The sequence below is a fragment of the Panulirus ornatus genome, chromosome 57, assembly GCF_036320965.1.
Source record: "Panulirus ornatus isolate Po-2019 chromosome 57, ASM3632096v1, whole genome shotgun sequence".
NCBI lineage: Eukaryota > Metazoa > Arthropoda > Malacostraca > Decapoda > Palinuridae > Panulirus > Panulirus ornatus.
In genome coordinates this window covers 19,539,444-19,557,095 of record NC_092280.1, presented here as the reverse complement: position 1 = coordinate 19,557,095, position 17,652 = coordinate 19,539,444, and the positions used below count along the sequence as shown (strand labels likewise).

At 39.9% G+C, this 17,652-nt stretch overlaps 1 protein-coding gene across 2 annotated transcripts in view; it reads right to left on the bottom strand.

The window, feature by feature from the left end:
* The window catches only part of LOC139766224 (SIN3-HDAC complex-associated factor), a 176,245-nt gene that overhangs the window by 45,918 nt on the left and 112,675 nt on the right, over positions 1–17,652 (bottom strand). Inside the window, exons 1-2 of one of the 2 annotated variants that reach the window (XM_071694545.1) lie at positions 9,625–9,773; positions 8,454–8,541 (exon numbers count right to left, since the gene is read on the bottom strand). In XM_071694545.1, the coding sequence (XP_071550646.1) occupies positions 8,454–8,527 (74 nt within the window). In that variant the 5' untranslated portion in view covers positions 8,528–8,541; positions 9,625–9,773. Of the gene's footprint in view, positions 1–8,453; positions 8,542–9,624; positions 9,774–17,652 lie in introns of those variants that run through there. The other variant, XM_071694544.1, reaches the window with a different exon arrangement.

Sequence of the window (17,652 nt, the reverse complement as noted above, 5' to 3'; positions counted from 1 at the left end):
AGGAAAAGACAAAAAAGGCCACATTCATTCAGACTCAGTCTCTAGTTGTCATGTGTAATGCACCGAAACCACAGTTCCCTTTCCACATCCAGGCCCCACAAAACTTTCCGTGGTTTACCCAAGATGCTTCACATGCCCTGGTTCAAACCCACAGACAGCACGTCCACCCTGGTATACCACATCTTTCCAATTCACTCTATTCCTTGCACACTTTTCCCCCTCCTGTATGTTCAGTTCACTCTATTCCTTGCACACTTTTCTTCCTCCTGTATGTTCAGGCCCTGATCACTAACAATCTTTTCCACTCCATCCTTCCATCTCCAATTTGGTCTTCTGCTTCTCCTTGTTCCCTCTACCTCTGACACATATATCCTCTCTGTCAATCCTTCCTCGCTCATTCTTTCCATGTGAACAAACCATTTCAACACACCCTCTTCTGCTCTCTCAACCACACCTCTCTCTCACCTTTCATTATATATATATATATATATATATATATATATATATATATATATATATATATATATATATATATATATATATATATATCACACTATTTGCCATTTCCCGTGTTAGTGAGGTAGCGTTAAGAACAAACGACTGGACCTTTGAGGATATATCCTCACCTGACCCCCTTCTCTGTTCCTTCTTTTGGGGGGGGAAAAAAAAAAAGGGGGGGGGGGGGGGGTTCCAGCCCCCCACTCCCTTCCCTTTTAGTCGCCTTCTATGACACGCAGGGAATACGTGGGAAGTATTCTTTCTCCCCTATCCCTAGGGATAATACATATATATATATATATGTATATTGGGAGGTAAGTTTGAATGGAGAAAAACTGATGGAAGTGAAGTGTTTTAGATATCTGGGAGTGGATTTGGCAGCAGATGGAACCATGGAAGCGGAAGTGAATCATAGGGTGGGGGAGGGGGCTAAAGTTCTGGGAGTGTTGAAGAATGTGTGGAAGTCAAGAATGTTATCTTGGAAAGCCAAAATGGGTATGTTTGAAGGAATTGTGGTTCCAACAATGATATATATCCACTTCACTTCCTCCAGTTTTTCTCCATTCAAACTTACCTCCCAATTGCCTTGACCCTCAACCCTACTGTACCTAATAACCTTGCTCTTATTCGCATTTACTCTTAACTTTCTTCTTTCACACACTTTACCAAACTCAGTCACCAGCTTCTGCAGTTTCTCACATGAATCAGCCACCAGCGCTGTATCATCAGCGAACAACAACTGACTCACTTCCCAAGCTCTCTCATCCCCAACAGACTTCATACTTGCCCCTCTTTCCAAAACTCTTGCATTCACCTCCCTAACAACCCCATCCATAAACAAATTAAACAACCATGGAGACATCACACACCCTTGCCGCAAACCTACATTCACTGAGAACCAATCACTTTCCTCTCTTCCTACACGTACACATGCCTTACATCCTTGATAAAAACTTTTCACTGCTTCTAACAACTTGCCTCCCACACCATATATTCTTAATACCTTCCACAGAGCATCTCTATCAACTCTATCATATGCCTTCTCCAGATCCATAAATGCTACATACAAATCCATTTGCTTTTCTAGGTATTTCTCACATACATTCGTCAAAGCAAACACCTGATCCACACATCCTCTACCACTTCTGAAACCACACTGCTCTTCCCCAATCTGATGCTCTGCACATGCCTTCACCTTCTCAATCAATACCCTCCCATATAATTTCCCAGAAATACTCAACAAACTTATACCTCTGTAATTTGAACACTCACTCTTATCCCCTTTGCCTTTGTACAATGGCACTATGCAAGCATTCCACCAGTCCTCAGGCACCTCACCATGAGTCATACATACATTAAATAACCTTACCAACCAGTCAACAATGCAGTCACCCCCCCCCCCTTTTTTTTTTTATATTCCACTGCAATACCATCCAAACCCGCTGCCTTGCCGGCTTTCATCTTCCACAAAGCTTTTACTACCTCTCCTCTGTTTACCTAATCATTCTCCCTAACCCTCTCACTTTGCACACCACCTCGACCAAAACACCCTATATCTCCCACTATCATCAAACACATTCAACAAACCCTCAAAATACTCACATCACCACTACTTGTTATCACCTCCCCATTAGCCTCCTTCACTGATGTTCCCATTTGTTCCCTTGTCTTACGCAGTTTTATTTACCTCCTTCCAAAACATCTTTTTATTCTCCCTAAAATTTGATGATACTCTCTCACCTCAACTCTCATTTGCCCTCTTTTTCGCCTCTTGCACCTTTCTCTTGACCTGCCTCTTTCTTTAATACATCTCCCATTCATTTGCATTATTTCCCTGCAAAAATTGTCCAAATGCCTCTCTCTTCTCTTTCACTAATAATCTTACTTCATCCCACCACTCACTACCCTTTCTAATTTGCCCACCTCCCAAGCTTCTCATGCTACAAGCATCTTTTGCACAAGCCATCACTGCTTCCCTAAATACATCCCATTCCTCCCCCAACTCCCCTTACGTCCATTGCTCTCACCTTTTTCTATTCCGTACTCAGTCTCTCCTGGTACTTCCTCACACAAGTCTCCTTCCCAAGCTCACGTACTCTCACCACTCTCTATACATATTATGCTTGATCCCTGTTTTCCATTTAAATGAGGTAGCACCAGGGAGAGATGAAGGCCGAATTCACTCACCCATACTCTGGCAATCATGTCCAATGTACTGAAACCACAGCCCCCTAATCATAACCAGGTTCACTCAGACCTTTTCATGGTTTTCACTGGCAGCTTCACATGCCCTGGTTAGTCCACTGACAGCACACCAACCCCTGTATACCATATCGCTCCAATTCACTCCATTCCGTGCAAGCCTTCATATATAAAATTTGTTTCACCTCAAATGACGTTATACAGTGATTCTCAGCAAAGTACCAGATTACACTGTTAATGTCTGACAAATCTGCATGATTTCTTTTAGACATATTCAACTAGTATGAAAGTACAGCAAGTGATATCTTTTCAGATTTTCATTAACACCAGATAAAAGTCCCTCATCGAAGGTTACCAGCTAAAGTTAAGTCACATGATTTACATGAGGCTGTACTTTGATGTTTAGAAAACTGGGTGTTAATCACCCCATTCAATACCTGTTGTTCTATCACACATAGAGCATACAATACCTATGAATCAAAAAATGTGGTAATATGAAATTATCTACCCTTCAGTGGGACAACTACAATAATTTTCTAAGCAAATTTTCAAATAGCAAAAAATAAATCAAGTTTACACTAGCTAGAATTAAATTTCTTAATAAAATGATATATATCACTCAACCTAGTAAGACACTGTTTACATGTGCTGCATGCCCTTAAACTTATGTTCCACCAATTCTGGACATACAGGAGTATTTTCAGGCATATCATTTAAGATGTGAGGATTTTCTATTCGTGTTTCTGGCATAAATGCATACATTTAGTGAAGTCTTCCATAGCTAATGCCTATAATCAGTAATATCTGTTATCTTGTGAAAGCTTAAATCATTGCATAACAAGAAAATGCAATCTCATGCAGATGTCCTTCTAATATACACATATACAACCATCTTCCTAACAGGTTAATGCATTAAAAAAGTAAACAGGAACAGATTCTGTTGTATCCCCAAGATTTTGATATTGACTCACAATACCTCACTTCACAATGGTGGAAGCACAGCAATCTAAGAAACTATCAACAGATAGCACTGTTACAGCACATTATCAATATCTTTGAGAATCTTTACAGGAAAACTGACTAATCTAAATAACCCAGGGAAACATGGTTTCACGACAAGAAGATCTTGCCTTCCTGGGTTTTGACTACAATAATAAAACTACTTAGGTTCTCTGTAGAACAACTAAATGCTGATGTGATTAATTTTGCAAAAGTATGTCATAAAAGTGATGACATGGTACATAAAATGTGCAAAAAGAAAAAACTGGAAGATGGACATGTAGCTTGCTTATAACAGATCACCCCACACAGTTGTGAACTAGGCCATATGCACTACGTCCACAGTAAAAAACTAAATCCCCTAAGGAGCATGCCTCCCGTTCCTCGTTCATATTTCTGACACTGACACTAAGAAAGTCAGTTTTGTATCATCTTTTACACACTAAAATGTATGAAAATCATAGGGAACATTGAAAGGCCACAAACAAATGGATACGAAGTTTTCTTCTGAGCCTTTAAGAATAACACACATTTCAATGGGCATAAATTTCTTCCGTAAGAAGAAAATAAAGAAATCAAAAACAAAACAGAATACCAGACCCAGACACTGTCTTACGCCACGAGTAATAATGTCTAGCATCCTAAACCTCAATGAAGACAACAACAGCTGCCTCCAACAAAATGATGGTGGGATGGATCCTGCAATTTTAGAGGCAATAAAAACCAAGTGATTATATCCAAGGTGCTTATTTTCTCACTAACGGACTATTGCTGAGTTTTGATATCAACCTAAAAGGCAGGCAAAATTGCAGAAGTGTTGAGATCTTTCACAGCCCATATTAGCAAAGAAACAAATTTACTAGGAACAGCTGAAATCACCGAGACTATACTACCTGGAATGCAGATGACAAAGGCATATCATAAATTACACTTGGAAAATCCTAAAAGGTAAGGTCCCCAAGTTAAGCTTGAAAATAGCTTCCTACTGGCATGAAATGTGTAACATGCACAAAAAGAAAAAACACTTTGTGAACATCTAGGTCCAAAACTCTTCAAAAACTCATCTGAAATCATCAGAAACATCATAGGATGCAGAGTAAATGTTTAAGAGTGCCCTGAGCAAATATCCATGAAGTGTAACAGACCATACAATCTCTGAAAGTGATGTAGGCCCTGTGGTGAAATCTTCAGGGGTTCTCCTACCCCTACAGCCTATGTTTGCAAGTTGCAGATTATAATGACCTAATATTGCAGCTTGAGCAGAGAGGATAGAAGACCACAAAAGACTATGAGAGATAATCATATGGTATTCCCAAGGAACATATTTTGCCAGCTGGTGGAATACATATCAAATGGTATTTTGCTGTGAATTCATTAATATATAAATGATAAATACATACATTCAACTTCATGATATTCTGTGTTTCATTAAGTAATTATTCTAATTAGAAGCATCAGAAACAATGTAAAAACATTCTTTTTCCCAAAAATGTTTCTAGTCAATGCATAGTATTTCAAGTCAATATAACATCACCTAACCCTTAAGTATCCAGACTGGAGCATCACAACTCACAACATCCTAGAGCTAAAACTACTGATGCTATCACAGTAACTAAAAGTAATTACATGCCCACGTATTTCCTTGATAAATGAGAATAACTTCGTGTGCCTTTGAATAAACCAGAAAAGAAAAGAACTTTGCTTTCTTGTGCACCTGAAGAAATAGCACTGCACACTGATGGGACTGAACATGACATACACCTCATCATGAAAATAAATAACATGTACTATCCAAAGGTCTGTTGGGCATTTACATCATGTTTAAAGTTGAATTCATGGGAGATAATGAAAAAATTACTTCTTATAAGAGTTCTCATTTAGTTATCTGTTTTGGTTCCAGCAATTTATTCACACAAAATTTTTTTTATGGCCCTCAACAATGAAAAGTACAGTGTCCATGTCATTTTCTACCATAAAGCTTCTGATACTATGCCCCATCTACTACTTCAGAAGCTAAAGGCCTAAGGAAAGATGAGCAAAATCCCCAAGTGGTTTAAAGTCTTTGAGAAAGCTACTCTGAGAGGGTTACAGTTACCAGGTTCACCAAGGTGTCCCACTGGGATGTTACGGATCTTTTCATCACATACACTGATGACCAAGAAAGCATCAGTGGCATCAAGATATTTACTGATGATGCTAAACTATTAACCACTCACAAGGTGCCAGGGAGGAAAGACCAACCACAAAATGATCTGAAAATCCTCGATAAGAGATCTACATACTAGCTATAGATAAAGATATTGAGAAATGCAGGATGCACATGGGTCAAGATGGAACAATGGACATACTAGAGAAATGAGAGAAGATAATGGCTTGGATGAAGCCAAGCTTCAGTGTTTTTTGATAGAACAGAATTTTTTTTTACACAGACTGAAAATCATTTATGACTGTATAACACATCAAGTTAACCTATGGGTTAATGGGTTTGAAGAGGCCTAGATTAATGTTTACTCATTCTAGCAGGTGCTTACCAAGTCTGGCTTTGAAAACATAAGGCAATGAATCCAAACATGGAATACCTATCTTACCAATGTCTGAATTGAATACAGGAGTCATCAAGCTAGTTCCCAGCTTGAAGCAATGGTCCTATGATGTTAGGCACCGCTGTCTCAAATTAATGCCCCTTTCAAAGAAAGATGATCAAACTGAAGCTTTTAAAATCCTCAACAGTGTGGAAGGTGCAAATATATATTCATTTTTTTGAGTCAAGCATTATACCATCTCTCAGGGTTCAGTCTCAAACTGCCTAAAAAAGGTTTCACATCATAGGCCAAGAAGAATTTCTTTGGTCAAAGTGTTACAAATGGTTGGAAAACTCTCCCCAAGAGGATAATTAATAGCGCCATAGTCAGTGGTTCTGTGTTTGCCCTGAATAAGCATTACAGGTAGTAAGGATATAGGTATTTCAATTTTCAGGCAGCTTTGATACACTGCATTACCGATTACATGTTATTGTTTATCACCCTAACTCCCTCTCCTCTCATCTACACACCACGATGGTATTACTGGTACTACCTACCAGGGTATCAGGAAGGTTAGTGACAGCTGGGCAAAGAGTCAGTTTTTAAAGGCCAGAGTATGGCGTTGATTAGTTAGTGACTGGATGATGAAGACTCAAGCCTGAGTTTATGGCTCTGGCTGATGTAGACCTAAGACTGTTGAGAAGACTGGTTTTTGAAATTTCAAGGGTGAATATTCAAAAGAATGATCACAGAAAGGAAATGAGAAATACAAGTACATAGCCATAGATGGAGTTTTTACAAAATGCTGAATGAGCTTGTTTCCTTTCGATATCTGCCAATCGGCAGAGCTAGCATGTAGCACTCACCATAGGGAAATGTAGTGTTACAAAGAAAAAGTTATTGGTTATGCGTTCTGTTTTGTGTGAAATGGAGATTGGAATAGAAATTATCTTTACTTTCTATTTCATTCTACATTTCACACATAACTCACACAACTTTTTCTTTGTTACACTAGATTTCCCTATGGTGAGTGCTACATGCTGGCACTGCCGACTACCAAATATCAAAAAGGAAACAAGCTCATTCAGCATCCTTGTAATAACTCCATCCATAGCTATGTACTAGTATTTCTTATTTCCTCTTTCAGCATTCATTCTTTTGAATTTTCACACATGAAATTTCAAAAGCCAGTCTCCTCAACAGTTGCTTAACGTGCTCTTCCTGCAGAAGAAACCATCTGGTAACAGTTCTATGTGGGAAAACGTATCTGCATGTGTTCAGTTGGGTAATTCATACAACTAAAACAGTTGGTATCAGGGGATCCGTTTTGCTATAACCTTAACTATATGCGATTCTCTGAAACCTGCAAATATAAGTAATTGACTGCAACTACATATGTAGTTCACATCTGGGATTTGTAACCAAATTACCAAAAGTCAGTCTCAGATAATAAAAGTTTTAATTAATCATACTCTACTGAATACTTACTTCTAAAAGTTCACTTTATAAACTGCTTATTCTAGAATTACCTTACGATCCCAATCTCACTATATCTACTAGCTAAATCAAGATAAGGAGTTTGGGTAAACACCAGACTGGACTGCAAATGTTGGAACACATACAAACTGCCTGACTGGCACAGTTTGATTCCGTCTAGATTTCGTATATTCTGACATAAAAGTGAATCTTCAGCAGTCACACTGGCCAGCTTTACTTAATATCCCATAAGAAGGCTCTATCTCCCCAGACCTATCATATCTCGATGCAGCCCAACCAAGAGGCAAGTGATAATAACAAAAAGTACACAAAATGAGATTCTGTTAGAATCAAGTGGTCCACTCCAGAAATCAATCAAAATAACGAGTCAATGCGAAGTCCATTTTGGTAATGAACGAACTGGATGCGCAACAGTGATTCAAATTTTCATTTCAATATATATATATATATATATATTTCAATTAACACTTTATCACTAAAACATGGCAATGCATTAAAGCATTCTTCCGGAAATCAATCTATTCAAATCTGTCTGAATTCATCTTCAGCAAACAACCTCACTCATCCCAACAACCCCATTTATATGAAGCAATGAAGGAAAACGTCCCTGGTTCAACATTTCTTAAGACACAATCCCTGAAACAAGAACTGTACCATCCTCACAGCAACTGTTGACCTAAAAAGCAAATTCTTATTTAGGGTAATACACATGACCTAAATCTTAAAAGTACTCACCTGCTAGATTTGGCTTTACAGATGCAGCAGCCTGTCGTAGACCTATACACCTTAGGTTTGTGGAAAGAAAACATTTTTTTTGTTGAACCTGAAAAGAAGAGAAAAAAAAGCACTAAAATTCAGGAATGAATCACCAGCACTTGCACTGAATTCTTTATTTCTTTCATTGGATATAAATAAAAAAAAAATGCAACTCTACATATATTTCCGTAAGTACACAATCAAAATGGCACATTAGTCTGATTTCACATTCTTTTTTTCACTGGATCACATGCTTAATACGTGTATAGTACAGGTCCTCACTACATAAAGCTTATCTTTATTACTCAATTTCTGTTGGTCAATATGGTGCGACTTATCGAGTTAATGCTTTTCCCAAAGCTTTTCTGTATCACTTTGATAAGACAGCAAGTTTTACAAAACTTGCCAATGTCACAGTATCATTTCTAAAAGAATGTTAAGCAGTGGGCTATATCATTTAAGTAATGGTGTCCCGAAAATCTTAGAATATCTAAGTACTCATATAGATCAGTAATTTTCTTTAATGCATCCGTTTTTTCTAGAATGCCATGAGACACGTTCTGTTGTGCAATGTATATATATATGTCACCGGTACGTAAATCACGTACATGTCTTGCAGCAGTTTTTTTTTTCATGAGCACATATATTCCAAATTAAGTGGCAATCTTCACCTTTCTTTAGCAAAATCAGTGAAAACGCTTCAGAGGCACCGTCCACACACATTTTAAAGAGCCACAGAGAGATATCACTGTACACACAGATCAACCCGCCCTTAATACACACACTGCTGAACTGGGCCGGCTGGTTAGGTTAACGTCATATAGCGCCATCACCCACAGCACTTCTCTTCGTTAACTTTCAAACTAGAACCTCATCTGCAAACACAACACGATCAATAAATATTTCCATTTTCAAACGTTGTTTCACCAGCACAGTACAAACACTGAACTTGTAATCATGCGGACGTTGTGTTACAACAATTTGCAAATATCTGCTGGTTCTACACTTGACAAAATCAACCCAAGTATGAGGCCAGCAGCAACTTGCATCACTGACTTCACAGTGCTATAGCACTGTCGCTACCAAATATAATTTTCACCAATGTGAAACACATTTAAGACCAAACTATTGAGAAAACTCGTTGAATTACCTTCTACACTGTTGACAAAATAGAGCACAAGCTGTCACAACGATTAAAATATATTCTAAAGATATATAATAGCACAAAAAAAATCATGAGACGCAGCACACGTCCACACTCTAGACAAAGCACAGCAAACTGATAGCGAATCTCGATCATGGAAGGGAAGCCCAGCCGACTCCCTGTGTTGCCCCCCACTCCCTGTGCTCGCTCTGCTGGGGGAATGTTTGTTCGGCTTTATTTTGAGCTAACTGCTGAAAGACATGTAATGAGCATGCAACATGGTATAGAAAGACAGTTAGTGCGCAATTCTATCAGAAAAAATAAAAGTTCTTCCCCTTCTGCGATGAAATATATAAAAGAGTTTGTGGGCGAGCTCCCCTTACGGTGCCTCCTAACCTCCGGAGCAATCAGCTGGGCGTGACGTCAGCAGAGTGACGTAAACGGACATGACGCGTGCTGAGTCGGCCAGTCATTTTAGCAGCTGGGCAACAAGACCTTCACTCGACCAATGAGAACGTCACTAAGTTGAATGCTCGAAGTCCGCCACTCCAGGCCACCGCAAAATGACGTTTGGGACTGACGTCATACCCCTCCACCAATCAGCGAACAGAAAACTGATGACGAAATTGTTGTGACGTAAGGCGTATTGATAGCCAAGAGGCAGGTACATGGGTTGGCTGGCGTACACACAAATATGGCCGTGTCCATTGAGCGGTGCTGTGACCCACTTCTTAGCAGCCGGCCTACCTGAACTAAGCAGCAGTCTTGACCAAGAAGTGCCGAGACAAATCTTTATCCCACGGAATTCCTCACCCATGCACCGGACCAGGGGAAAAATGCAAGAGTATGAGGACTGCATCCAAACGAAATCTCAAAAGATGGGAAAGGTTAAAAAAAAAGTCGGAGGAAAGTTATTAAAACCACTATCCTGACTGAGAATGTCAAACATTTTACTCAAAGTTTTGGCCTATCGCATAAGTTATTCTTTCACAAAATGGAATAAATGCTTATACAAATTTCTATCTAAACGACAAAGTCTCCAACCAAAGATGTTTACTTTACAACCAACGCCTTTAGAGAGACTATGCACAACTCAAGTTAAAAAGAAGTGTGGCTTTTAAAAGTAATGAAGTGGTGAGAAGAAGCCAGGTCATCAAAATATTGTCTAAATATCCGTCAGAAACGCTTATAGTTATCCACAAGTTTCTAGTCACTAGCTTCATGTTAAATGTACGTTCCAAAACATCTTCCACCAACTCAATTCTGAAAACACACTCACTGATGCAAACATCTGATCTTAACCCTCAATTACGTTACATGAATCACAGCTGGGAGAAGAGACCTAATGTTATGCATTTTGTTATTCGTTATCCATAATTTCATATCCTTGGAATAAGTTTTGCAAATGACTGGCGTTTAAATCCTCAATGCCACACTTCAAGAAATACAAAATGATCAACAGTATTTCACACGAGACATCTTAAGAGAAACATTCTTTCTACATGTGATGGTAACATTCCATCATCACATTACCCACAACTGACAACAATGTTTCATGACGTTCTGTGTTCATATATTTCCAGTTCAGCGGTAGGTGTGTGTACCTTGCATTGTTGACATGGACTGCATGGCATGGCTCAGTTAAGTATTTGGCAAGTTGTGCCCCCCTCATCCCCACACAGGCCGGTGCAACCACAACAAACACTTGCTCCCTCCCACATGACTTCACGCTAATCACTTGCCCAATTCTTACGAAAGCGTTCAATATATCTTTTTTTTTCTTTTAATTTTTCAATTTCTACACAATCAAGAATGTCAATAAAGCACACGGCTTCCATTTACTATTAGTCTCCCAACAAGCATTGGTAAATGACCACTCAATCTTTTGAACACCTGCTAATCGATGTTTATTCTCGAACACGCATTAGTACATGACCACTCAATCCTTTGAACACTTGCTACTCGATGATTACTCTCGAACAAGCATCAGTACCTGACCACTCGATCTTTTGAACACTTTCTAAGCAACATTTACTAACTCGGCATATTGCTTAAGTGACCTTAAATGAGGAAAAACTTTGTTGATAATATGTCAATCGTATAACTTATCATCTTTTGTAGTGTTTACGAAAAGCAGCTGACAACGAGATGCATGGAGAACAAATTCCCCGGAAAATGATGCGCACGTCACGCAAATACATTGTTCTCTGTTAAGTTACAAAGTGCATTAGTACCCACAACACGTGTGCAAGTCGGAGAACGTAGTCTTGGTAGGAAGCCGTAGCAAGGCAACACGTGGCAACAATGGGCCACGGAAGCCCATAATGCACCATATCCAAAATGAGGCCAAAAGCATGTTTCAGGTCTTTTAAAAGGGCACAATACACCACTTAATCATGTCTTTCAATAAAACATGAAGAAGGAAAACGTCGAAAAAAAATAAAGCTAAATGTTTCACAGTTACGGACTACTGTGGTTTATTCTGCTTGCTTTCAAAATAGCCCGTGTTTACAAATATATAGATGTGCGGACAGCGATAAAGTCATTAAGGTGAAGACGCGACAATAGTACGAGTGGCCGTGCCGTCAAGGGCATCTTCACTAAGCTACACACAAAAAAAACAAAACATCTGGTTGTTCACAAACGTGACTTGGCATGCATGTAGTAGTTTACAGTGTTCCCCTCTCCCCACATTCATGTCTCTTTTAGCTAATTCACATCTCGTTTGCCACACTTTGCAGTGGTTACAAATAAAGGATTGCCGTTAGCAGCAGCCCTCTTAGGAAATAATACCGCTCTTTACCTATGACTGATGTGCCGAACCATCTTACATGCTCAGTGATTACTGTCATACTTTGCCTCATCAAAACTAATGCTACCGCCACAGATCTAAAACCTTATCCTACTTTCTTACCACAAACTGTAGGCATCATCAATCGTTTGGCCACATGGGGTGCTTATTCCATGACGAGCCTATGCAAATAAATCTTACGTACTCATCGCTAAATCATCTTAATGCATTTAATCTTGTTTTCCATTATATTTCCCTAACCACAACAGAATTTTCAGTTCATACAATAACTATAAATAATTAATAATTTCCTCACCTTAGGATGTGTTCAAATATACATAAGAGTAAAGACATGACATGGTATGTATATACAAAGTTAAGAGACGGGGAACGAATGTAAACCTCTCCTCATAACACAAAGAGAATTAGACACACATACACAATAATCAAATCATATATATATATATATATATATATATATATATATATATATATATATATATATATATATATAGTGACGGATATACAAACTTATACATAGATAGGTAAACTGATACATTAATTCTCATGTGGCTATTACCTTTACACAACCTTCATATTCTACTTAACGAACAAACGAAGACCTATTCAGTTCTCTTAATGTGGCAAGAAAGATTTTTATTTTCCTATAAATTTCCAAATACCAACGACGTATTTAAAGATACTTCTGAACAACAGTTTCAATCGATTCCACCAAGAGGTCTGTCTGCAAGAGGATGGGTCCGTTTGGTTACCGTCACTGCTGACACAAAATCTGACCAAAATATCCAAACATCGCTTTAAAAGTAAACTTCACTTTCTGTTTTTAAATCAACATACATTTCATCATAACCTAAACTTTACCAAATGAATAAAGTTGTCGCAGATTTTTTTCGAGTAAACAATTTAACAGCACAAGAACTTTTTTTTTAACATGTGGCTTCTCTGGTTCCCTCGAAGAATTAAATGCATCACCATGTATTTAATCACGCAGTCCTAAACGCTGTTCATCATAAGAGTCCTCATAGATGAAATAAATATTGCGCCTACGGCTTTCTGTTCTTGATAGATTACACTCAACGTTAAACATCTCGGAACATTATATATGCGTCTGCCAATACGCAAGCGACATCTAAGTGTATTTTCCTTGATGCGTTCGTAAGAAGAACCTTAACCAACACGCCAAACGTCGGCAAAACATAGTACCGTCCGGGCAGGTGTGGCGGGGTGGAGGAGGCGAGGCGGGGAGGGAGGAGGTGGACGCTTGGGTACAAGTTAGGGAGGGCCGAGAGGTGGGAAGGGGTGCGGATGCGGGGGAGGTGGGGGAAGAGTTAGCGGCGAACAAATGGTCCTCTTTCATTACCAGGTGTATGTTACGTTGATACCGTCATACGCCGTGTGCCTTTAGAATGGGATTTTCATTCGCTCCAACTTTTCGGTTTGATCCGGGGATGCGTTTCTGTGAGACTTTACCGAATTTCCTGATAAAAGTTGATTTCAAGAAGGTATGAAGACTGTCGGTAATTTCTTCCCATCCAGGAGAGGACACTACCGTTTAACCGTGAGCAGGTGACTGATAGTTGGGGGTTTGGTGATTGATGAAACAGGACGAGGTGAGGGGGGGGTGGGTTGTTGCAGAACGGCGGCGTCATATTGGCTGGTGGTGGCCACGCGCCGGGTCGAGCCGCCAGCTGCTGTTCTTTGTTTTGGTTCTGGCCGGACCTTCACCCCGTCCTTGTCTCTACCCTCGCCAAGCGCCTGCTTCATCTACTGTTTTTTTTTTTCTTTTTTGAAGGAAACACACAAACCTTAAACTCTCTCCTTCAGCTCTTTTTCAAAAGAGCAAACCTACAGAACACGGCATCATTCCCTGTGCGATCAATGAAGTATCACACATCTTGGCGAGATGATAAATTTTTGGCCAACAATCACTGGCAGCTGTGTGTCATGTGAAGAGGTGTAGGATTGTATTACAGAAGCGGACGGTCCTCCTACTCCAGCCGAATGTTTTGTCCCCTCATCACTCGGTGGCTGCATCTAGGTACACGTAACACGCTTCTAAATGGCTTATGCCAAAATATGAAATATATAATAAGTTTTCTTACCTTTTAACCTTTTTTCTTTTCTAGAAATGTCGAGTTACGCTTTTTATGGGTGCATTATATAATATGTAAGTTTATGAACTGATAATACTCATTTCTTTCTAAACTGAAGTTAATCCAATTGTCAACCATCAAGGAACTAACCCGATGAAAGTTATACCCGGGTAAACCTATTATCACTTACACACCATGAGCTAACGCAGGAGACAGCGACAAAGGTAAAATAAATAAAAAAAATAAATACCATGAGATATGTCTTTCAAATACCGCAGTTTGTGTGAACGACCAATGCCAACTGATACATTAGGGTGTGTTGCTCACCTAGGTAGGTAGGGGTCGTGAGGGTCAGGCTACCCCGTGGAACACACAAAGCCATTATATGACTGGGGAACGAAAGGGATGGTGGAGGGCGAGGGTTTGCTAAAGGTGGTAACATGCAAAAACACTGCTAACCTGCCAGAATAGACACACACACACACACACACACACACACACACACACACACACCTTTTTTTTCATTTCCAAGCTTCGTAAGGGCTGACTTAAACGATTCTTCTGCCTTAACAACAATTCTGTGGTTTTATCTCCATATTTCGCTGAAGATATCTAATAATGCACGCACATACGGTCAATACTCACGCTGAACAACGCCCGCAGAAGTTATTCGGTGGAAAATATAGCGTACGGTCTATTGTCAGTTTCTGATGTCCACAGATGTGGAGGATATACAAGTGGCAGGTGTGAAATAGCAGCTTAACAGCATGAGAGCACAATACACCATGTCACACCTGGAGACTTGAGGAAGCTCGGCTAATCCATTCCATCCCCCCTAGAATCCACCCTACCGTTTAACACGACCATAATCTTAAAGTATCATTGAGCAGCAAAATATAAAAAAAAGTCGAAGGTTTTATACTTCAAACCTGTCAATCGTTCACAGGTCCATCATCGTCCATCTCTTAACATCCTCTTTCACACCGTTCTAAGGACTTTACACTATAAGGAGGCTGGTGTACTGTCTGGTCCTCCTGGTGTATGGCATGGGCTTAGTTAATTATAAACTGGGGAAGGGGGAGTTGGTGTCTGGTGGTGCGGGAGCCTGGTGCCTAGCAAGGGGGCTTGGTGTGAGGCTGGGGGGTCTACTGAGTGGAAAGTATTAGGGTTAAACCTGAAATCATATCATTCTCACTGGGCTTATCAGGCTACACAACGACCAAATCCCTGATAGCGGAACAGTATCTCAAGCAGTGAAGAAAAAATGGGATGAACACATATGGTGTACAGTTCTGGATAACTTATGTCAAAGTCAATATGGGGATAAGACAGCCGACGTAAATACATAAAGTCACAGGACAAGAATAATGCAAGCAAACATACCATTCCCTTTTGACAGCACTGAGTCACAAGTCTGACATCCACGATGACCAATCCTCTGTGATATAATTATCCAACTCGTGCCCACGTATGGCAGCCACATTTCTGGATGTACCAACCAGATGCTTCTCAAGAGCTGCATTGCAACAGTATCATCGTGGTGGCAAATGGACAGTGTGTGTGTGTGTGTGTGTATGTGTGTGTGTGTGTGTGTGTGTGTGTGTGTGCTGCCAGCCTGCTTTAAGCCAAAGCAAAACATTATTTTTGCCAATTCTTTTTTTCCATCAGTAATAGTACAACGATAATAATGAAAAACTAATGAAAAAAAAATCGCTGACGTTCGTCAAATGTAGATACGAGATAAAAGACCATATACACTGCCTCAACGTTGATCACTGTTCATAAAACGGCAATGAATCCCAAACCAAGCAACCACCTCTGCATTAGTGAACGAAATCTTAACGCAAACGGATCACAGATAAGGAGGAGGGGACGTTAATTTTGCATCCCTTCCCAACCACCCCTAACCCATGCTCCCATTTCCTCAATGCGCCTCTCCCAAAATAAGCCCTTCTCCCCCCAAAAAAAAACCCTGCAATTAACCCCAAAACTATTATCAACCCGTTTAGATCGACCTTTCAGTACAGCAGTGACCGAAAACTGTGACATAACCCTTGACGGTCAGGTGTCGTACGTAGCCCAAGCCAACGTACCCAAGGGGAGCGTCGTCGCGCTCGCGTCGTACCGTCGGACTCCAAGGATCACACAGGCGTACTCCGTCCGCTCCCGGGGTTTAAATCGTGGGCATAGCAAGGGGCCGGCCACTGAGGGGTTTTAATACGTTTCAGAGGTTGTTGCCAAATCTATTTACATACAATCGTGACCTTATAATTTTGTTACGGCCATGTGTCGAAGAATTCATTCACTGCCATCAACTGTCTCAGGATTCTAATCATAACCCCTCCTACCTGCCAGCAATAAGCCGAGATATTAATAATACAAAAAAATACTACATGTGGCAAGCAAAGCATTATCCCCACTGGAATCAAATTCCGAGTCCGTCGTCCCTTCCCCTCTCTCCGGTTATTTAAACCATGGGGTGTGATCACCACATCTCTTGGCTGTGATCATTTAAACCAGGGAATGTCCACGTCAATTTCCGCAACCCGGAAGGCCTTCTGTTACTGATACACAGTTTCGCTGGAGTGTGCATGTGTTTCTTCATCACCTGAACGTCATTCTTTTGTGCTGTTCGGAAAGCGAATTGACTGATCGTCTGCAAAGAACGTAGGATAATTTATCACGCCGGAAGAACACAAGAACAGGACAAGGAACTAGGCTGGTTCAACGTGTATACAGGCAAATGTACAGATGCCTACTCGAATTCAGCTGTGTGAACATAACAAAACATGATCACCATCATGTAAACAAAGCTAATGAACCACTGATTGTGTGTGTGTGTGTGTGTGTGTGTGTGTGTGTGTGTGTGTGTGCTTGAGTTCAATTTAAAGAATTCAGAATAGCTTGAGCTGTCTGGTACAAGCACAAGAAATCTGACATTAAAGATATATTAAGAAAAGTCTATCTGATAAGTCATAAAAAGCATGAATTGTCGGCTAAGTCCAAGACAATACCAGTGATCTCTGAACGATTAAATATATTAAAACAGATCCTCGTTAAAAAAAGAAAAAAAGAGCTACACCAGCTTAATGTCAGCCAGTTTCAAAAGAAAAAAGAAAAGCACTGATT